The sequence below is a fragment of the Aquarana catesbeiana genome, linkage group LG05 (assembly GCF_042186555.1).
Source record: "Aquarana catesbeiana isolate 2022-GZ linkage group LG05, ASM4218655v1, whole genome shotgun sequence".
In the NCBI taxonomy this organism is placed as follows: Eukaryota; Metazoa; Chordata; class Amphibia; order Anura; family Ranidae; genus Aquarana; species Aquarana catesbeiana.
Genome location: NC_133328.1, coordinates 521869660 through 521884909, shown reverse-complemented (window position 1 = coordinate 521884909; position 15250 = coordinate 521869660). Strand labels below are relative to the sequence as shown.

Genomic DNA, 15250 nt, shown 5'->3' with positions numbered 1-15250 from the left:
GTCAGTAAATTCTATGGATTTTCTTCACTAGGCAAACTTGACGCTTACGATACTGACGGGGATGGAGATTTTGACATTGAAGACGCCAAGGTTTTACTGGGCAAGTACCTTTTTTTTTTTTTTTTATTTTTTATGTTCTTTCCTTTTGTGCAGATTGATTTGCAAAGACATAATCCTGCAAATACTGTCTAGATCAATAAGTACAGTATGTTTGCTCATGTCATTAAACTAAATAGATTGTTTTTTTTAAAGCTATTTGTAAAAAAAGGTCTCCCTGACCATGAGTGAAAATTGCTAGTTTTACTGCAGTGTATGTTTTTATTGCAAAATGAATTTGCCCCAGAATGCATGTTAAATCCATGTTTTTAAATTGCATGAATATGCTTACACTAAGTGTCTTATTCATCAAAGTAGCCTTTCCTTGTTGCTCCTATTTATGATCTGTCACAAAAGTGAGTGTCTTGTATATATTTGTTTTCAATATGATTCAAGTAAATGTGCATGTTGAGCTTCCGTTTTTTGTTTTGTTTTTTGTTTTGTTTTTTTTTTTTATTGAATGTGGACATTCATGAATGCTTGATCATTCCCCCTCATTTGAATCAGTTACTTCATCACCTGTCTGTGGGCAATAAAATACAAAAAGCTATGACAAGTGTAGCATTGTTTCAAGCAGGCATTAGGGAATCTGTCTCCTTTCCAGCAAATGCACAGAATTTACATGTACACCACAGCCAGAGGAACATGTCGGGACAGAAATATTGGGAATGCCGTTTTTCAGTTGCTTTGTTTGCAATTTCTGGAGCTGCCATCCTTATCCTTTTCTTTACTGAGTGTGTCAAGGGTTCAGAACAAGCATGTGCATATTGAGTATCCTGACACTTTAAATGCACATGTTTTTACTAGGTCAGTGACTGACCAGGTAGCACGGGAAAGGATCACAATGATGGCGTCAGTATATGGTACCAGAAACACGTCTTCGGGGCCAACTCTCAGGTCTCCTGGTGGGTTCTTTTTAACACTCTGAAAGGCGATCCAAATGAATTTCACAAAAATGTTATATGCGAGTAAGAAGGAAAAAAAACTATACTCACTTTGACCACAGTCCTCCTTCTTTGGGCTTTAGATCCCTTTCACACTGAGGCGTTTTTCAGGCGCTTTTGGGCTAAAAATAGCGTCTATAAAGTGCCTGAAACAGGGCTCCCCTGCAGTCTGCTATGCGCTGGCAGGACGTTAAAAAAACTCCTGCAAGCAGCATCTTTGGAGCAGTGTATACGCCGCTCCTAAAGCGCCCCTGCCCATTGAAATGGATGGGCAGCGTCGCGGAACCGTCGGCAAAGCAGTGCTGCATTGGCCGCTTTGTGGGTCGTTTTAACCCTTTTCCGCCCGCTAGCGGGGGATTTAAAGCTCCCTGCTGATGGCCGAAAACCTCTGCCAAAAAAGACGGTAAAGCGCCGCTAAAAATAGTGGCGCTTTACCGTTGACGCCCCAGTGTTAAAGCAGCTTACCCAGTGTTAAAGTGTTTGTAAAGGTAAAAAAAATAAAAACATTGCACTGCCTCTTAATATTTATTTGTGATCTCCCATGTCTGTGTTGTATGTGTAGTTGCCGATTCTCTAATTTACCTGGTTGATCTTGATCTAGTTGATCTTGCCTTGTTAGGCTTCATGTACACGGGATGTTTTCACAACCTCTCCTGAACTAGTTAACTAGACACATAGTAACCCACATTTAAAACGTCCGTTTTGCGTTTAGAAGCGTTCGTTAAACATTTTTTTCATTTTTTTTTTTTTTTTCAAAATAGCCAAAAATGAAAAATGCCTGTAAACGAAACGTGGCTAAACGCAAGTTACCGCATTTAGCCGAGTTTGAAAAGCCTGTAAACACAGCTTCTGAACGCATTTTTTCGGGTTCCAAAAAAGCCTCTAAACGCAATTGCGTTTAAACTACTATAAACAAACCTGTGTACATGTACTGATAAGATAACATGGAGGAGGGTTCAGGAGCATTTGAAAAAAAATGCCCAACTGCTCCTAAACGTCCGTTTACCAACAGCAGTGTACATGAGGCCTTACACTCCTGCTATGAGCAAACTGACCACGGTAGTATGGCAGCTGATCCATTCTACCAGTTTACAGCTTGCGTCATCCCCCTAAAGATACAGGTATGTTGTGCAAGAGAACAGCGCGCGCCTGTATGTTCCATAGTTGGTGGAGAGCCGCAGCAAATGACCATCGCAAATAATGCCTTAAAAATGAAACCTGTTCAAAGCGCTAAATAACAGCGTGAATTATTTGGAGACCAAAATGTGATCTGGCGATGTGTTTTACTCTTTGATTGACTCTATGACCTTGGGGGACTGGGGCAAGGTCATCAGGTTGCTAGGTTCAGGCTGGAGGTACTTGCATATGTAGGTTGTGCACACATGTGTAAATTGTTAGCACCACACGTGAAGTTATCGGCACAAATGTTAGAGCGAGAGCAATAAGTCTAGAGCTAAACCTCCTCTGTAACTCTAAACAGGTAACCTGTTGAGGCATTTAATTTTGTCACCTATGTAGATTTTTAAGTACTGTCATTTGTCGCCATTCCACGAGCGTGCGCAATTATACATCGTAACATGTTGGGTATCTAAATCGGCCTAACATAATCTTTCACACTTGACAAAAAAATTGGGGTATAAATTGTTTTTCTTAATTTGTTAATATGTATTCCCCCCCCCCCCATAAAAAAATGTTGCTTTTGAAAAACCGCTGCACAAATACTTGCTGTGTGACATAAAAAAATTGCAACTATAATGTTTGGGGGCTCTAAATAATTTTGCAGCAAAAAATACAGATTCAAACTTGTAAACAAAAAGTGCCAGAAAAAGCTTGGTCGGAAAGTGGTTAAAATGCTTCTTTAGATATATAATAGTTCATTGTATACTTCTTCTTCCTTCTTCTTCCTTTTTTTTTTTTTTTTTTTTTTTTTTTTTATGCACTTGTATGTTTTTCGATCCTTTTTATTTAATGGCGGTGTTGCAATATAATTTGTTTTAACCAGTTTAAATGTATTATTTCATTAGGAGTAGATAGAATTATTTTGTTCATGTGATTGCTTTAATTATGTATTATGGCATTACCGTATTAACACCGGACATGTCTGTAAAGTTACTTTTCACTGAGGTGACGCAGCCTCTACTGGTGCACTATTGACCCTTCCTGTGTACCACATTTTCTATGGGACCACTGATAAGCGTACGTGCTTATTATGTAGATGTCAGGATTTAAAGTATATGTAAACCCTTTTGCATTTGCACATTTTTGGTAGTAAGTTAGAAGCATTTTGTTATCTTTTCAAAAGTGCAAAAAATTCTGTTAATCCTGCCTGAAACCCAGTGCTCTTCTGTATCTAGTGCACTCTGCAGTGCTAGCTCAAATAATGCGATCAGCCCTGCCCAGGTGAATATTTCCCCCTACGTTATAGAGGTGAAAAAGTGAGGGGTTTGGTAGTACTAAATCCCCTTTCAGACTGGGGGGGGGGGGGCGGCGCTGTACCGTCAGTATTCGGCCGCTAGCGGGGGGGTTTTACCCCCACTAGCGGCCGAGAAAGGGTTAAAAACCACCTCTGCAGAGGCGCATTGCCGCTGTGTCCCTTTGATTTCATTGGGCAGGAGTGGCGTATACACTGCTCCTTCACCGCTCTGAGGATGCTGCTAGCAGGACTTTTTTCACCGTCCTGCCAGCGCACCGCTCCAGTGTGAAAGCCCTCGGGGCTTTCACATTGGAGACAAAGCAGCGGAACTTTCAGGTCGGTTTGCAGGCGCTATTTTTAGCGCAGTAGCGCCTGCAAACCGCCCCAGTGTGAAAGGTGTCTAACTCCCGTCCTGTGCTTTGGACAATGATGCACCTTGATAGATACAGTACAGATTGTCACCTTTTGGATAAAAAGTGTCTTTGGCAGGATCTTCGGATAAAAAAAAATAATAAATAAAATAACGGTACCTGGGGAAAAAAATAACACGTAAGCTACATTAGATTATATTTGTGACTTGGAGTTTAGATACTCTTAAAGTTTGTCACTGGCATTCATTCTCAATTGTTGGATTGTTTGAAGGAGAGAGATGCAGTAAATTGTGTGATTTTTTATTTAATATTAATTTTTTTCTAATTTTATTTGGAATTGTCTTTCAATGGCCTGTGTGTATTATTTGGCCCTCTTGACCAAAGGTTGGGGTGTGTTTTTTTTTTTTTTAACCCAATCAAACTTTTCAGATGAGGCCTTGTATAAAATGCCACAAGTTATCATTTCTTCTGTAGAATCTGTAGCTTGCACATTGTTCTAGAAACCTAAAAAAGGTAAAAAGTCAAAGCCTACTAATCCTTGGTCTGTGAAAAATCTCCTATTTATTATTGCAGCTTAGCTGTGCTGAGTGCAATTCAGAACATACTGTATACTGTGTCAGTAATTAATTTGCATTGTTCCAACTGTATGACGTTCGTGGGATGGTTTTGGCCAAAGGGTCACCTCGGTTAACTCTAGTCCAACCAGATATCACCAATATGGTGCTCCCCAACTAGCACTGAACTATAGTGAAAGGTGCTTGGGTAGAGTTTTAAAATGTTCGGTCTTTTGGAATCTAGAAAACACATGTAAGAAAACGTACATACGGTATGGAGTTTTAGCGTTTGTCCTAACTTTATTTCATTTATTTTTTCTTAAGCACTTTGACCTATTTATGAAATGTAGAGATACTGCTCATTGGAGTAAGTTTACATTTCAAGTTTCTGCTGCAGGTCAAACCTTCCTATGGGCAAGAGCATAAATGTCCTCTAGTTCTCATAAATTAGCCCCAGGGACATTATTATTATAATACAACATTTTTATATAGCACCAAAGTGCAGTGCTTTATTTAAAAAAAAAAGAAAAAAAAAAAAGGGAGGCGGTACAAGTACAATACACTTCAGTACAAAAAGATTCAGAGGGCCCTGTTTGTGAGAACTTACAATCTGTAAGGGAGAGTAAAGTGATAGAAAAGGCAATAACTGTGAGGGATGAGAAGAGATTGAAAAAGTAAAATTACAGTTTTTATTACGTGGAGGCATGATAGGCTTCCCTCGAGATGAGTTTTCAGAGATCGCCTAAAGGTGGACAGAGTAAGATGGCCATATAGACTGGAGAAGTCCTGGAGCTGTGTGTTCAAAATGTGTTCAAAAAGAAAAAATTAACAAATGGCAGTGTCAAAATAAACCAAAAAAAGTGTGCAAATTAAGGTACAAATTTCAAAATACCATCATAAATAAAAAGACAATCTCCTACACTAAATGCATATAACCATACATAAAAAATATAATAGTGTCCATAAAATACGTATTAAACAGTGGTCTAAAAAAGTCCCATTAGTGCCAAGGGAAACCAGGAAAATTCCATGAAATGTGTCTGATGAATGGACCCGTTCCACAAGCTGGTGCCCGCAGTGTGTCACCAAAACTAGTGAGAAGATGGAGGCTTACCAAATATCAATGACTCCCTTGTTCAGAGCGGTCACACGGAGCCTTTATTACCTTTATTACACCTCAAAATAGCACTTGCGCGCAGGTAGATATAATGCGTATTCAAAATTGAACCCAGCTGGCAAAAACATGTGGACTTCCGCTTTGGAGCGACGTCAGCAGGAGGCTTTTCCCATGCGTTTTGTCATCAAAAGGACGTCTTCTGGGCCATTAAAGGCAAAAAGTACTGAGAGGAGTGAAGGAGACTATTAGGGTGATATTTTGGGATGAAGTTGGTAATGTAGCTCAAGGCAGAATTGTGGATGGCTTTGTATAGAAGTATTTTGAATCTTATTCATTGGGTGCGTGGAAACCAATGGAGTGATTGATTGGCAGAGAGGGGTGCTAGCAGCAGCCTTTATGATGGACTGAAGGGAGGATAGCCTGTATAACTATAGGCCAACAAGGATGCAGTTGCAATAGTTGAGGCAAGAGATAACAAGGGAGTAAATGAGTAGCTTTATGGTGTCGTTGGTTAGGAAGATGTGTATTTTGGAGACCTTACAGAGGTTAGGGCAGCAGGATTTATACAGCGATTGGATGTGAGGCCAAAAAGAGGTCTGAGTCCAGGATTACACTTAGCACCCTGGCATGAGGGGAGAGAATGATAGTTTTGTCATTGATCTCCATGGAGAAGACAGGGGAAGGGGGCACAGGGTGGCGAGAGGAAATATTTTGAGCTCAGTTTTAAAAATATTGAGTTTGAGAAAGTAGTGTGACATCCATACTGATACTTTTAACATCTTTGCATTGGTGCCAAAACCTTTTTGACTGATTTATAAAAAATCAAGTACAGTCTTGGCCTTGTAAAAACCACTTGTGACATACAATTAAAACATTTTTCAAATGCATGTTCCTTGTTCAGGGAATAATAGTTTAAAGGAAGCTGCCGTTTCCTACTGAAAATGCGCGCAATACTTTGTCGTTGACCCAAAATAAATATTTAAGCTATTGCTGTTATGGAATATGTATATTGTGTTTGTTTTTTTTTTTTTTTTGTTTTTTTTTTTTTTTTTTTAGGTATCGTCTCCCTCCCACTGTTCAAAAAAAAAAAAAAATAAAGAAATTACTGATAGGTGAATAGACCTCCTCCTAAAACTGGCCTTGTGTGCATGAGGGCAGTTAAGCAGGCCATTCATGGGTCGAATTCCGAAATAATTTTCATACCATAATCGTAACTCAGAATTTACTTTCGACTTTCGAATCATTGGTGGGATGCAGCAACGGCTGATCTAGCATGTTGGAAATTTTGGGAAAAACAAACAAATTTTTAATCGACGATAGGAGAATAGTGCGAGAAATATCATCGAAAAAGAAATGTGCATAAGCTATGACCTGGTCAGAAAAGAAGATTCCCAGCCACAAAAATATTTTTCTGTAGCAACATGAGGTTAGAGGTCGACCGATATATTGGCTGATATTTGGCCTTTTTTAAGAAATCTGCATTTTTGTGCGAAAATCGGGCGATTACCTCCCTTCCCCACACTCCACTGAGCGGCTCTGTGCTCAGTGTGCGAAACTGATTTGCAACTGAATGCAGAGAGAGGAGCTGTCAGAATTCCGCGTGATGTCGGGGATGAGCGGGACCCAGATATCAAACACCAGCCAATGGGATGGGATCTGGGCGGGCCGCTACGTGTATGGGCCCCGCCCACTTTCTTAAGCAGCCCAATCATTGGCTGGTGTTTGATAGCTGCAGGGTCCCGCCCACCCGGGTCCCGCCCACCCCCGACATCACGCTGAATTCTGACAGCTGGTCTCTGCATTCAGTTACATATAGTGTAACTCAAACTGACAAGTCGGCTCAGTGTGAAACCTGCCAGTGCCACCTGCCATTGCCAATCAGTGGCAACCAGTGCCACCTGGCAAAAAAAATAATCGGCTTAAAATATCGGCTGCAAAAATCGGCATCCTATATAGGCCGGCCCAATTTCTAAATATCGGCATTGGCATCAGCCAGAGAAAAACCCATATCGGTTGACCTCTACATGAGGTGAATTTAAAGGCTTGGTTGGTCAAATTTCAAAATCAATGGTGGCCCCATTGGATCATAAAATGCACAAAATTTCTAATTTTATTTTTCTAAAGAAAAGTCTTGTATTGGACCCATGTATGGCCTGCATTCGTTTGTGGGCTGCTTCATGGTCCGAGGCTGATGTGATTGGTTCTGTGTACACTGTAAAGCACTGCATAATGTGGCAGCATTAGTTTACATATACATGTTTTGTGCCAGTGACTAAAAAAAATTTTGAAGCCAGAGGCTCAGCATGACCAGAAATTTCAGAAGGTGATCATCCATAGCATAATACATATTCAGCTCAGGAATCGTTTAATTGATTCTGAAGGAGCCCTTAATTTTAAAATGTACAATGTAAGGTTTCCTTTTTTATAGTGACAAGTAAAAAGAACAATGATGGTCTCTTTGGATGTCTGTTTAGCAGTACAGCTCGCTGGCACTCCTACTAAATTGCAAGTCAAATAAAGGTGCCTATGGCAGGTATTAAGCAGGATCTGCCCTGTGCTCTGCTATTTACTTAAATAATGTCAGGCGCCTGTTTGTCATCTCTACTACCTTTTTTTTTTTTTTTTTTTTTCCAGTCTCCATTGTGCAAATCTGTAAAGAAATACTATTTGCTTTTGGCGTTTAACCTGTGAATATACTTGGGCATGACTGAAACAATAGAAGGCAGTATTAATAATTGTCATGTTGAATGAGTCACCTTTAATACTGCTTGATTTGCTTAAGCAGAAAATAATGAGCATGGTTACTTCATACAAACTGTTATATGTGAGAATTGGTGCTTTTATGAAAACACAGCTTTACTACTTGCTTAGACTTCACACTAAGGAGTGAATTTGATATGCAACTTGATGCTTTTCTCTCTCTCCTAGCTTAAAAATTCCTGGGACTCGTGCTTGGCCACAATTGAAGTGAGACTGCTGCACTAAATAGTACCTGAAATACTGGACCACAAAATTCTATAAAAATAATAGTGCGCTGTCTCAAAAAATAAAATTAAAAAATTACCCAATTTGTGAATATAAAAATCACATAATACCCACTAATATCTTTCAGTATCGAATGTCAACTACTGTGTGAAATTACAAACTATAAAGTGCAAGCAGTGTGCAAAAATGAAATGACAAACATTTCATAGAAAATGCAAACAATTCCACAAATGAATAGATAATCCAATAATTCAGATGTAAAGAATAAAAGTCCATCAAAGTGCTCTGTGCTGAAAATGAATTGAAATGAAGTGCTCCTGTGTCACCTTCGTGCTCCTAAAGCAAGGTACACACTCAGATTTCTTTCTTCCCATTCAGGCTATCGGGTTGAATGGAGAAAACGTGAACCGCTTTACTAAATATGCAAAGTTAATAAAGTGATCTCCCCTGCTGACCTGTTGTGTACTGACAGTGGGACGCCCCCGCCAGAACACTTCAATCAGTGCTCTCTGCCATTGGCGGAGAGCGCTGATCAGGAGTTGGTCAGCTGTTGGTCTTCCATTATGTTCCTCCAACAGAAGCCGGCTTCTGTCGAACAGGGTGGCATACACATGGACCACATGTCGGACGTTTATTTTTTTTTTTCTTTAACTGGCCGATGTGTCCCGACATTCGGCCCGTGTGTGAGGGGCTTTAGGGCAAATGAGTTGCTTTACCAGACTACAAGATCTTACAAAGGAGATCTTATGGGTTTAGGAATATTCCCCCCAGCTTCTGAACAGTCACTAGATACCACCACCCAACTCCTGCATATCCGTACGTTTTGAAGACCAGATAAATAGCTCATAGCGCTATACTGCTTATAAAAGTTTATTAAATAAAAAGTATTGCACTTAGAGTAAATCTTGTAAATGGGAAAAAGATTCCAATATGCATGGCCGCGATGGCTGTGGGCCGGTCTGTGCATGCTGACGTCACACCCTCTCTCCTGCCTGGACCCATTGCTAGAGCTCCCAAAGCCCTTTTTTAAAGCCATGGTTCCAATACCCAGCTGATGACTGTATAGTTTTAAATTGCTGTGGGAAATAAGTAGCCCTATAAAAATATTTGTGATCTACAGTATAAGTCAGTGGCTCTGTATTAATGGTTTGTCTAGGGCCCTGATGCCCAACCTGCAACTCTCAGACCTCAGCATTTTGAAGTGGGAATTGGGGTAATGACATTGATTTCGTATTCTCTTCGGCGGCATATCCCCAGCCAAAAATGTAGCATGTCCACACTCCTCTAGCTCTCTTTTCCTTTATTAGGTCTGCAGTTTGACAGTCCTCTCAAGCATTACATACATTGAACATTTATGTTTTGCCCTTTGGTGATAGGTGATTTGAGGTCCACTTTAGCTCATAGTTTGACAACCACTGGTCTAGGATCATAAAATAATGATTTACATTGTTTCCACATCGAATTTGTAAAGGATAACTTTACCTTTCAGTGCTGGACCACCCTCTCACGGCAAGTCCTTTACTTTATCCATCCAGTATGTGCATATGTCGTAGTTTTATCCATTCATTCCTATGGGACGAGTGTTGAGACCAACAATTTGGTGAGCTTGCCATAGGAATGTGTGTGTGTGTGAAAAGCGACTAAGGCCAGCCATAGACTGTTTGAATTGCAGCCGTTTCCTGCTGAGCCATGTATGGGCAGGCTGAATGTACCAAGTTGATCGATCAACCTTGGTACAACCAACTTGCTGGATTTAACATGTCATTATCGCTAGCGACTGGTATAGCTGCTAGTAACAATCACTGTCTTCTCCTGGCCGGTACAGCCTCAACTATCCTCCCACAGCCCCCCCCAACCCCCCCCCCCCCCCAACCCCGCATTACACATAAGATCGCTGGGCATTTTGGATGGGTTAGTGTAAGTGTTAGTGTAAGATCTGGGATGTAGAAGAAGGGGGATCTGTCTTTTAAGGATAACGATAATAAAAGTATGGTTATCCTTTATTTTATTTTGTTTTTGTGAATCACATTGAATTAAGTACTTTTCATTCCTTCAAAGTAAACCTGTGGGCAGGCTATGCAGTAAATGAGCTTTAAACATAGACTCCTATTGATCTCTGTAGCTTTGGGGTCTGTGAAGAAATTCATCCTCCAAAGTTTGCTGCAGAAGCAGTTAAAGCCTACAAATTATTCTATATGGTCCCCTTTCCTAGACAGCCTGCTCTGTGTTAGAGATTAGAAGGCAGGAAGACCACTTAGTCTCTGCTGGAATGGGGTGGACAGGGAGAATAGAGCTGCTGAGAGAATGACTGACTTAAATTACTTGGGTGCTTGTGTTGTAAAAATTGATGATGAATTACTTCACAATGCCTAGCTACAGAGGTGGTAAAGAATATTTGAAATATTTTAATGTTCATAGCCTGGTCACAGGTTCCCTCTGAAGAGGCACTGTCGGCTTGCTCATTCATGGCAGAGTGACAGTGTCTTTGCACAGGCCCAGACCCAGCTATACTCACTTTGCTATTACTACTTTGCCACTTCTGATCCAGACCTGGACTTCCTCTTATGGAAGACCATGTGACCTCTCCCCCTGTTACTGCGATTGGGTCTAGTAGCCAATTTCTAGGCCAGAGTGCTCTTGTATAACCACAGTAGTAATTCCGCTTGAGAGATGTTCTTGTGAGCTGTGACCGAGGAGCAAGGAATTGCTGGCAAGGTGTGTATCAGGTGTTTGGGTTGGCATTCAAGGATGTACTATCAAGATAATTCAATAATTATACATCCAAACTTTAATATTGCCTACAAATAAAGGAAAGCGACAACAATGAGTAATTCTTATTAAATTACATTTATAAGGAAAATAAGTCGCTGCAATGAAGCACTTTTCAACTAACCTCTTCAACTCTGCTACTGTATGCCATGAGCCACTGCCGTTTTGACTTTTGTTTTGCAAGGCTCCATAGAGCTGGGAGTTGCTGTCAATCAAAACAGCTGGGCTGGCTGGAGGGGCATGACAGGTAAACTGACAACTGAGATACAGGCACACACCCTGCTTTGGCATGACATCCTTGGTCTCCAAAATGCAAAGTAAAACGAGATGCAAACTGACCACACCTGCGTCTGTTCTTGGCGCGGTCAGAATGAGAGACAGACAGATGGTGAACTGGCAGGATCACTAATCTGACTTGACATTTCCAAACGAACAGACTACATTTTGATTAAACAAAATAATAGACCCATATAGGAAATAATATATTTTGAGCTAATGTACACTTTAAACTTGGAGGCCAAGTGTAATGTGTAAGTTACACCAAACTCTATATGGTGTTTGCTATTAAAAAAAAAAAAACTGTTGAATTTCTGCTGCCTGCCATACTTCATACCCTGCTTAGGCTATACTCTGCAATGTTTGAAGAAATTGTCCCTATAAATGTCTTTGGGGATTATTCGACCACCCAGCATGCTAGAAAATATGGCAGTCAGCTGGAGCATACTGCATGGAGTTTAGGGCAAAACCGAGATATATGTAACTTGGTCTTTATGCCTACTCTCCTAAAGCTTTAGGACCAACCTTCCCGAAATGCTTCTTTGCATCTTTAATGACAGAGTTGTCTAAAAAAATTTCACAGGACCAATGTGGCTCATCAGAATAAATGACCATCTTACTGCTTTAGAAGATGTTCAACATCCATCACACGTGTTTTTTATGTTCCTGTTAAACTGAACTTGAGCTGTGAGGCTACACCAAATGTCTTGTCTGGTTTCCCTAGGGTCATCAATGCATTGGTTTTTGGGAATCTTTGTTGAAGTTTTGGATATGTATTTTGGGGCATATGTAGATTCATCTCACGTTAATTGAAAAATGCTATGCCATCAAATATGCATGGAATGTCCACATCCATAGGACTAGTGTTTCGCATGGTACATCCTTGTCTATATGGGTGTGGATGACTACCCTGCATGCTTGCTGCTTTTTGTATTTCAGCATGCTGTGTTTTTTCATAGGCTGTTTTGTTTCCATCTAGATTCCATCCTTCCTTATCTTGCCTTCCGACGTTCCAGCATTATATATACACACACATAACCGGTTGAAATATGTTACCACTCCCTGCACCGCATGCCTTTGTGTCTACCTAACTACTCCTTTTTTTTCTTTCTCTTTTTTTGTCTCTCCTTTTTTTCTTCCTTTACTTTTAGGCTTAACCAAAGATGGCAGTAGTGTGAATGTTGATTCTCTAGAGGAAGTCCTTAATATTTTAGCAGAGGAAAGCTCTGATTGGTTTTACGGCTTCCTCTCTTTTCTCTATGATGTAATAACTCCTTTTGAAATGGTAGAAGAAGAGGAGGGCGATTCTGCAGACGATGATGGTACTTCACAGAATGAAGGGGTTCAGGGAAAAAAGACCTGTGTCATTTTGGATTTGCAGAACCAATAACGTCCTGTGTTTGGAGACCAGCTTTAAACTTTCTGTGGTTTTGTTTTTCTTTCTAAGTAAAGCCACAGGCTGTGGGATCTCCAGTGGACAGTCGGGAGTGATGGAGCCATATGCTGTTCATGTAGCTGACAGTGTTATCTGGCCATAGATCAAGTACGCAAGTACAACCTTACAAGTTGGTCTAAATCTACATGAAGAATTCTGCAATTCAGGCCTTCTCTGTTTTTCCAATTACTTTATACATATTTTTGGGGGAAAAAGGGTCAATCCAATGAGGTACCCATTTGTTACCATGGCTCTAAGCAAACTTAAAACTCTCAGGTTTGCAGTTTATTACCCCCTGACAGTGCGGTGCCATCTGTCCTAACATGTCAGTAGACCAAGTAATGCAGGAGCCAGCTTAGGCATTTCAGGAACTAGGACGAGTTTAGGAAATACTCAAACATAATAGACTAGACGGCTATTATTTTTTCTATCTGTTGCTTTGCCAGCTTCTGAAATTTATCCAACCCTGGTCTAAAGATTCATTGATGTACTGTGTAAAAGTTTTTTTGTTTTTTGTGATTTATGGATGTAAGTGTGTCCCATCATTGGCCACGTGTCGTTGAGTAACATGATCCACATTTAGGCTTACGAACAGTTGTACGAGTTATCAACACACTGCACACAACACATGTGTTAGCCCTTGAACTACACAGTAGGTCTGGATAAAGCCAGTTGCTAAGTATTGTTGTTCTTGGGGTTGGATTTGATGACTAGGAAATGAAACAGTAACCCCTGAGACAAAAGTTTGTTGTGAGACAATCGATTAATGCTGCAATCAAAGCATATATAGGGTAACATTAGTAGAACTAAAGGCAAAGCTTTTTTTTCTTGTTTTGGATAGAGTGGAGAGGGATCAGAACCTCTGCCCTCTGTGCCCCTCATTACTGAGATTCACCCTCTCTAGTTGTCCTGTTTATCATTATCGGTGAAAGTAAAAGAAAATCACAAATTTTGTGTAGTCCCCAGTAAAGTAATGGTTGGGAAATCTTCCAATGGGAATCTGGGGGTCCCCAATGAATTTCCTTAATTTGCAGGGATTTCCGCTTGTTTCCTGTTTGACTATGGCACAGGAAGTGAAGGAATGTCTCCACAATGGGACAAATATGGTGAAAAAAAATCTGATGGGTTATAACTAGGGTTACCACTTTTCCTTCAAGCCAAACCTGAACACTTTAGCGGCATAATTTTTTTTTTGTTTTTTTTTTTGTTTTAGTATACACTATAGGACTGTAACAGACCTGGGCATAGTAATGCGGCATACATAGTGCCCCCTTACCCTCCTGTCAAGCCATGTTCCGAGCCACATTCCTGTCTGAATAATGTGTCTGGGTTTCAGGTGGACTGAAACCCGGACACATGATTCAAAACCCGGACTGCCCAGGTGAATCCTGGACAGTGGCAACCCTAGTTATAACCTTGCCTTTCTCTATCGAAAAGGGGGGGTGGGGGGGTGGGAGAAAGATTTGCCTAATAGTTTCTATTTCTAAGCACTGCAACCTAGTTCACATATAAACACCACTGATAAGGTACAGCTAGGCTTGGGACCTAGTTTGGTTGAGCTCCGATAATGGATGTTTGGCATTGGCATATTTCACTAGCTTTAAACATCCCAATCTCATGCGTTTTCTCTTAATGCTTCACTGGCAAGGGATGTACTGGCAAAGAAATTTAGCATTGTGTTTTTTTTTTCTCTTACCAGCCTTCATGGGAGTTGTTGACCAAATAAATTGTTGATGTTCATAGATAATTTCCTGAGTGCTGTCAGGATAGAATAGTGGTGCTTCCTTGTTCCTAACAGTGACTATTCATGGAACACAGTCCTAACTTTTGCACTTGCTTGGCTGTAGCAAACTTATGGCATGGATCTCCAGTCGTAACTTGCTTGGCTATAAAATTAGGTACCTCTTAACACTGCGTGGGTAAATGTTGTGATTTCCCTAAACTGTATTAATAAAGAGTTTTATTTATCAGTTTTGTTTAAATATAATTTAATGAAAACGTAAAAATTGGGCTTGTTTTTTTTTTTTTTTATTCAAATAAAAACAAATGTTCTCAGTACACTGTCAGTAGACTTGTTTTTATGTCTTTGCTGTATGGTACATATACATTGGCTATAGCCTCTCAAGGTATAGTATAAGAGGAGTGGGGACCTTTCATAACATTTCAGCTTACTGCTTGGAATAGCATTTTGCATGTGCATCCACTATGAAAGCTGAATGTGAATCAGTGCTTTACCTATGATTGGCAAAGCCTCAGGTTTACGTAAATGGTGCCCCCCCCCCCTCCCAAA

At 40.4% G+C, this 15250-nt stretch overlaps 1 protein-coding gene across 9 annotated transcripts in view; it reads left to right on the top strand.

Moving 5' to 3' along the window:
* Positions 1 to 15250, top strand: part of ASPH (aspartate beta-hydroxylase) — a 325502-nt gene that overhangs the window by 76442 nt on the left and 233810 nt on the right. For all 9 annotated transcript variants that reach the window (XM_073631691.1, XM_073631689.1, XM_073631688.1 and 6 more), the window contains one exon: positions 32 to 100. In XM_073631691.1, the coding sequence (XP_073487792.1) occupies positions 32 to 100 (69 nt within the window). The remainder of the gene's footprint in view (positions 1 to 31; positions 101 to 15250) is intronic.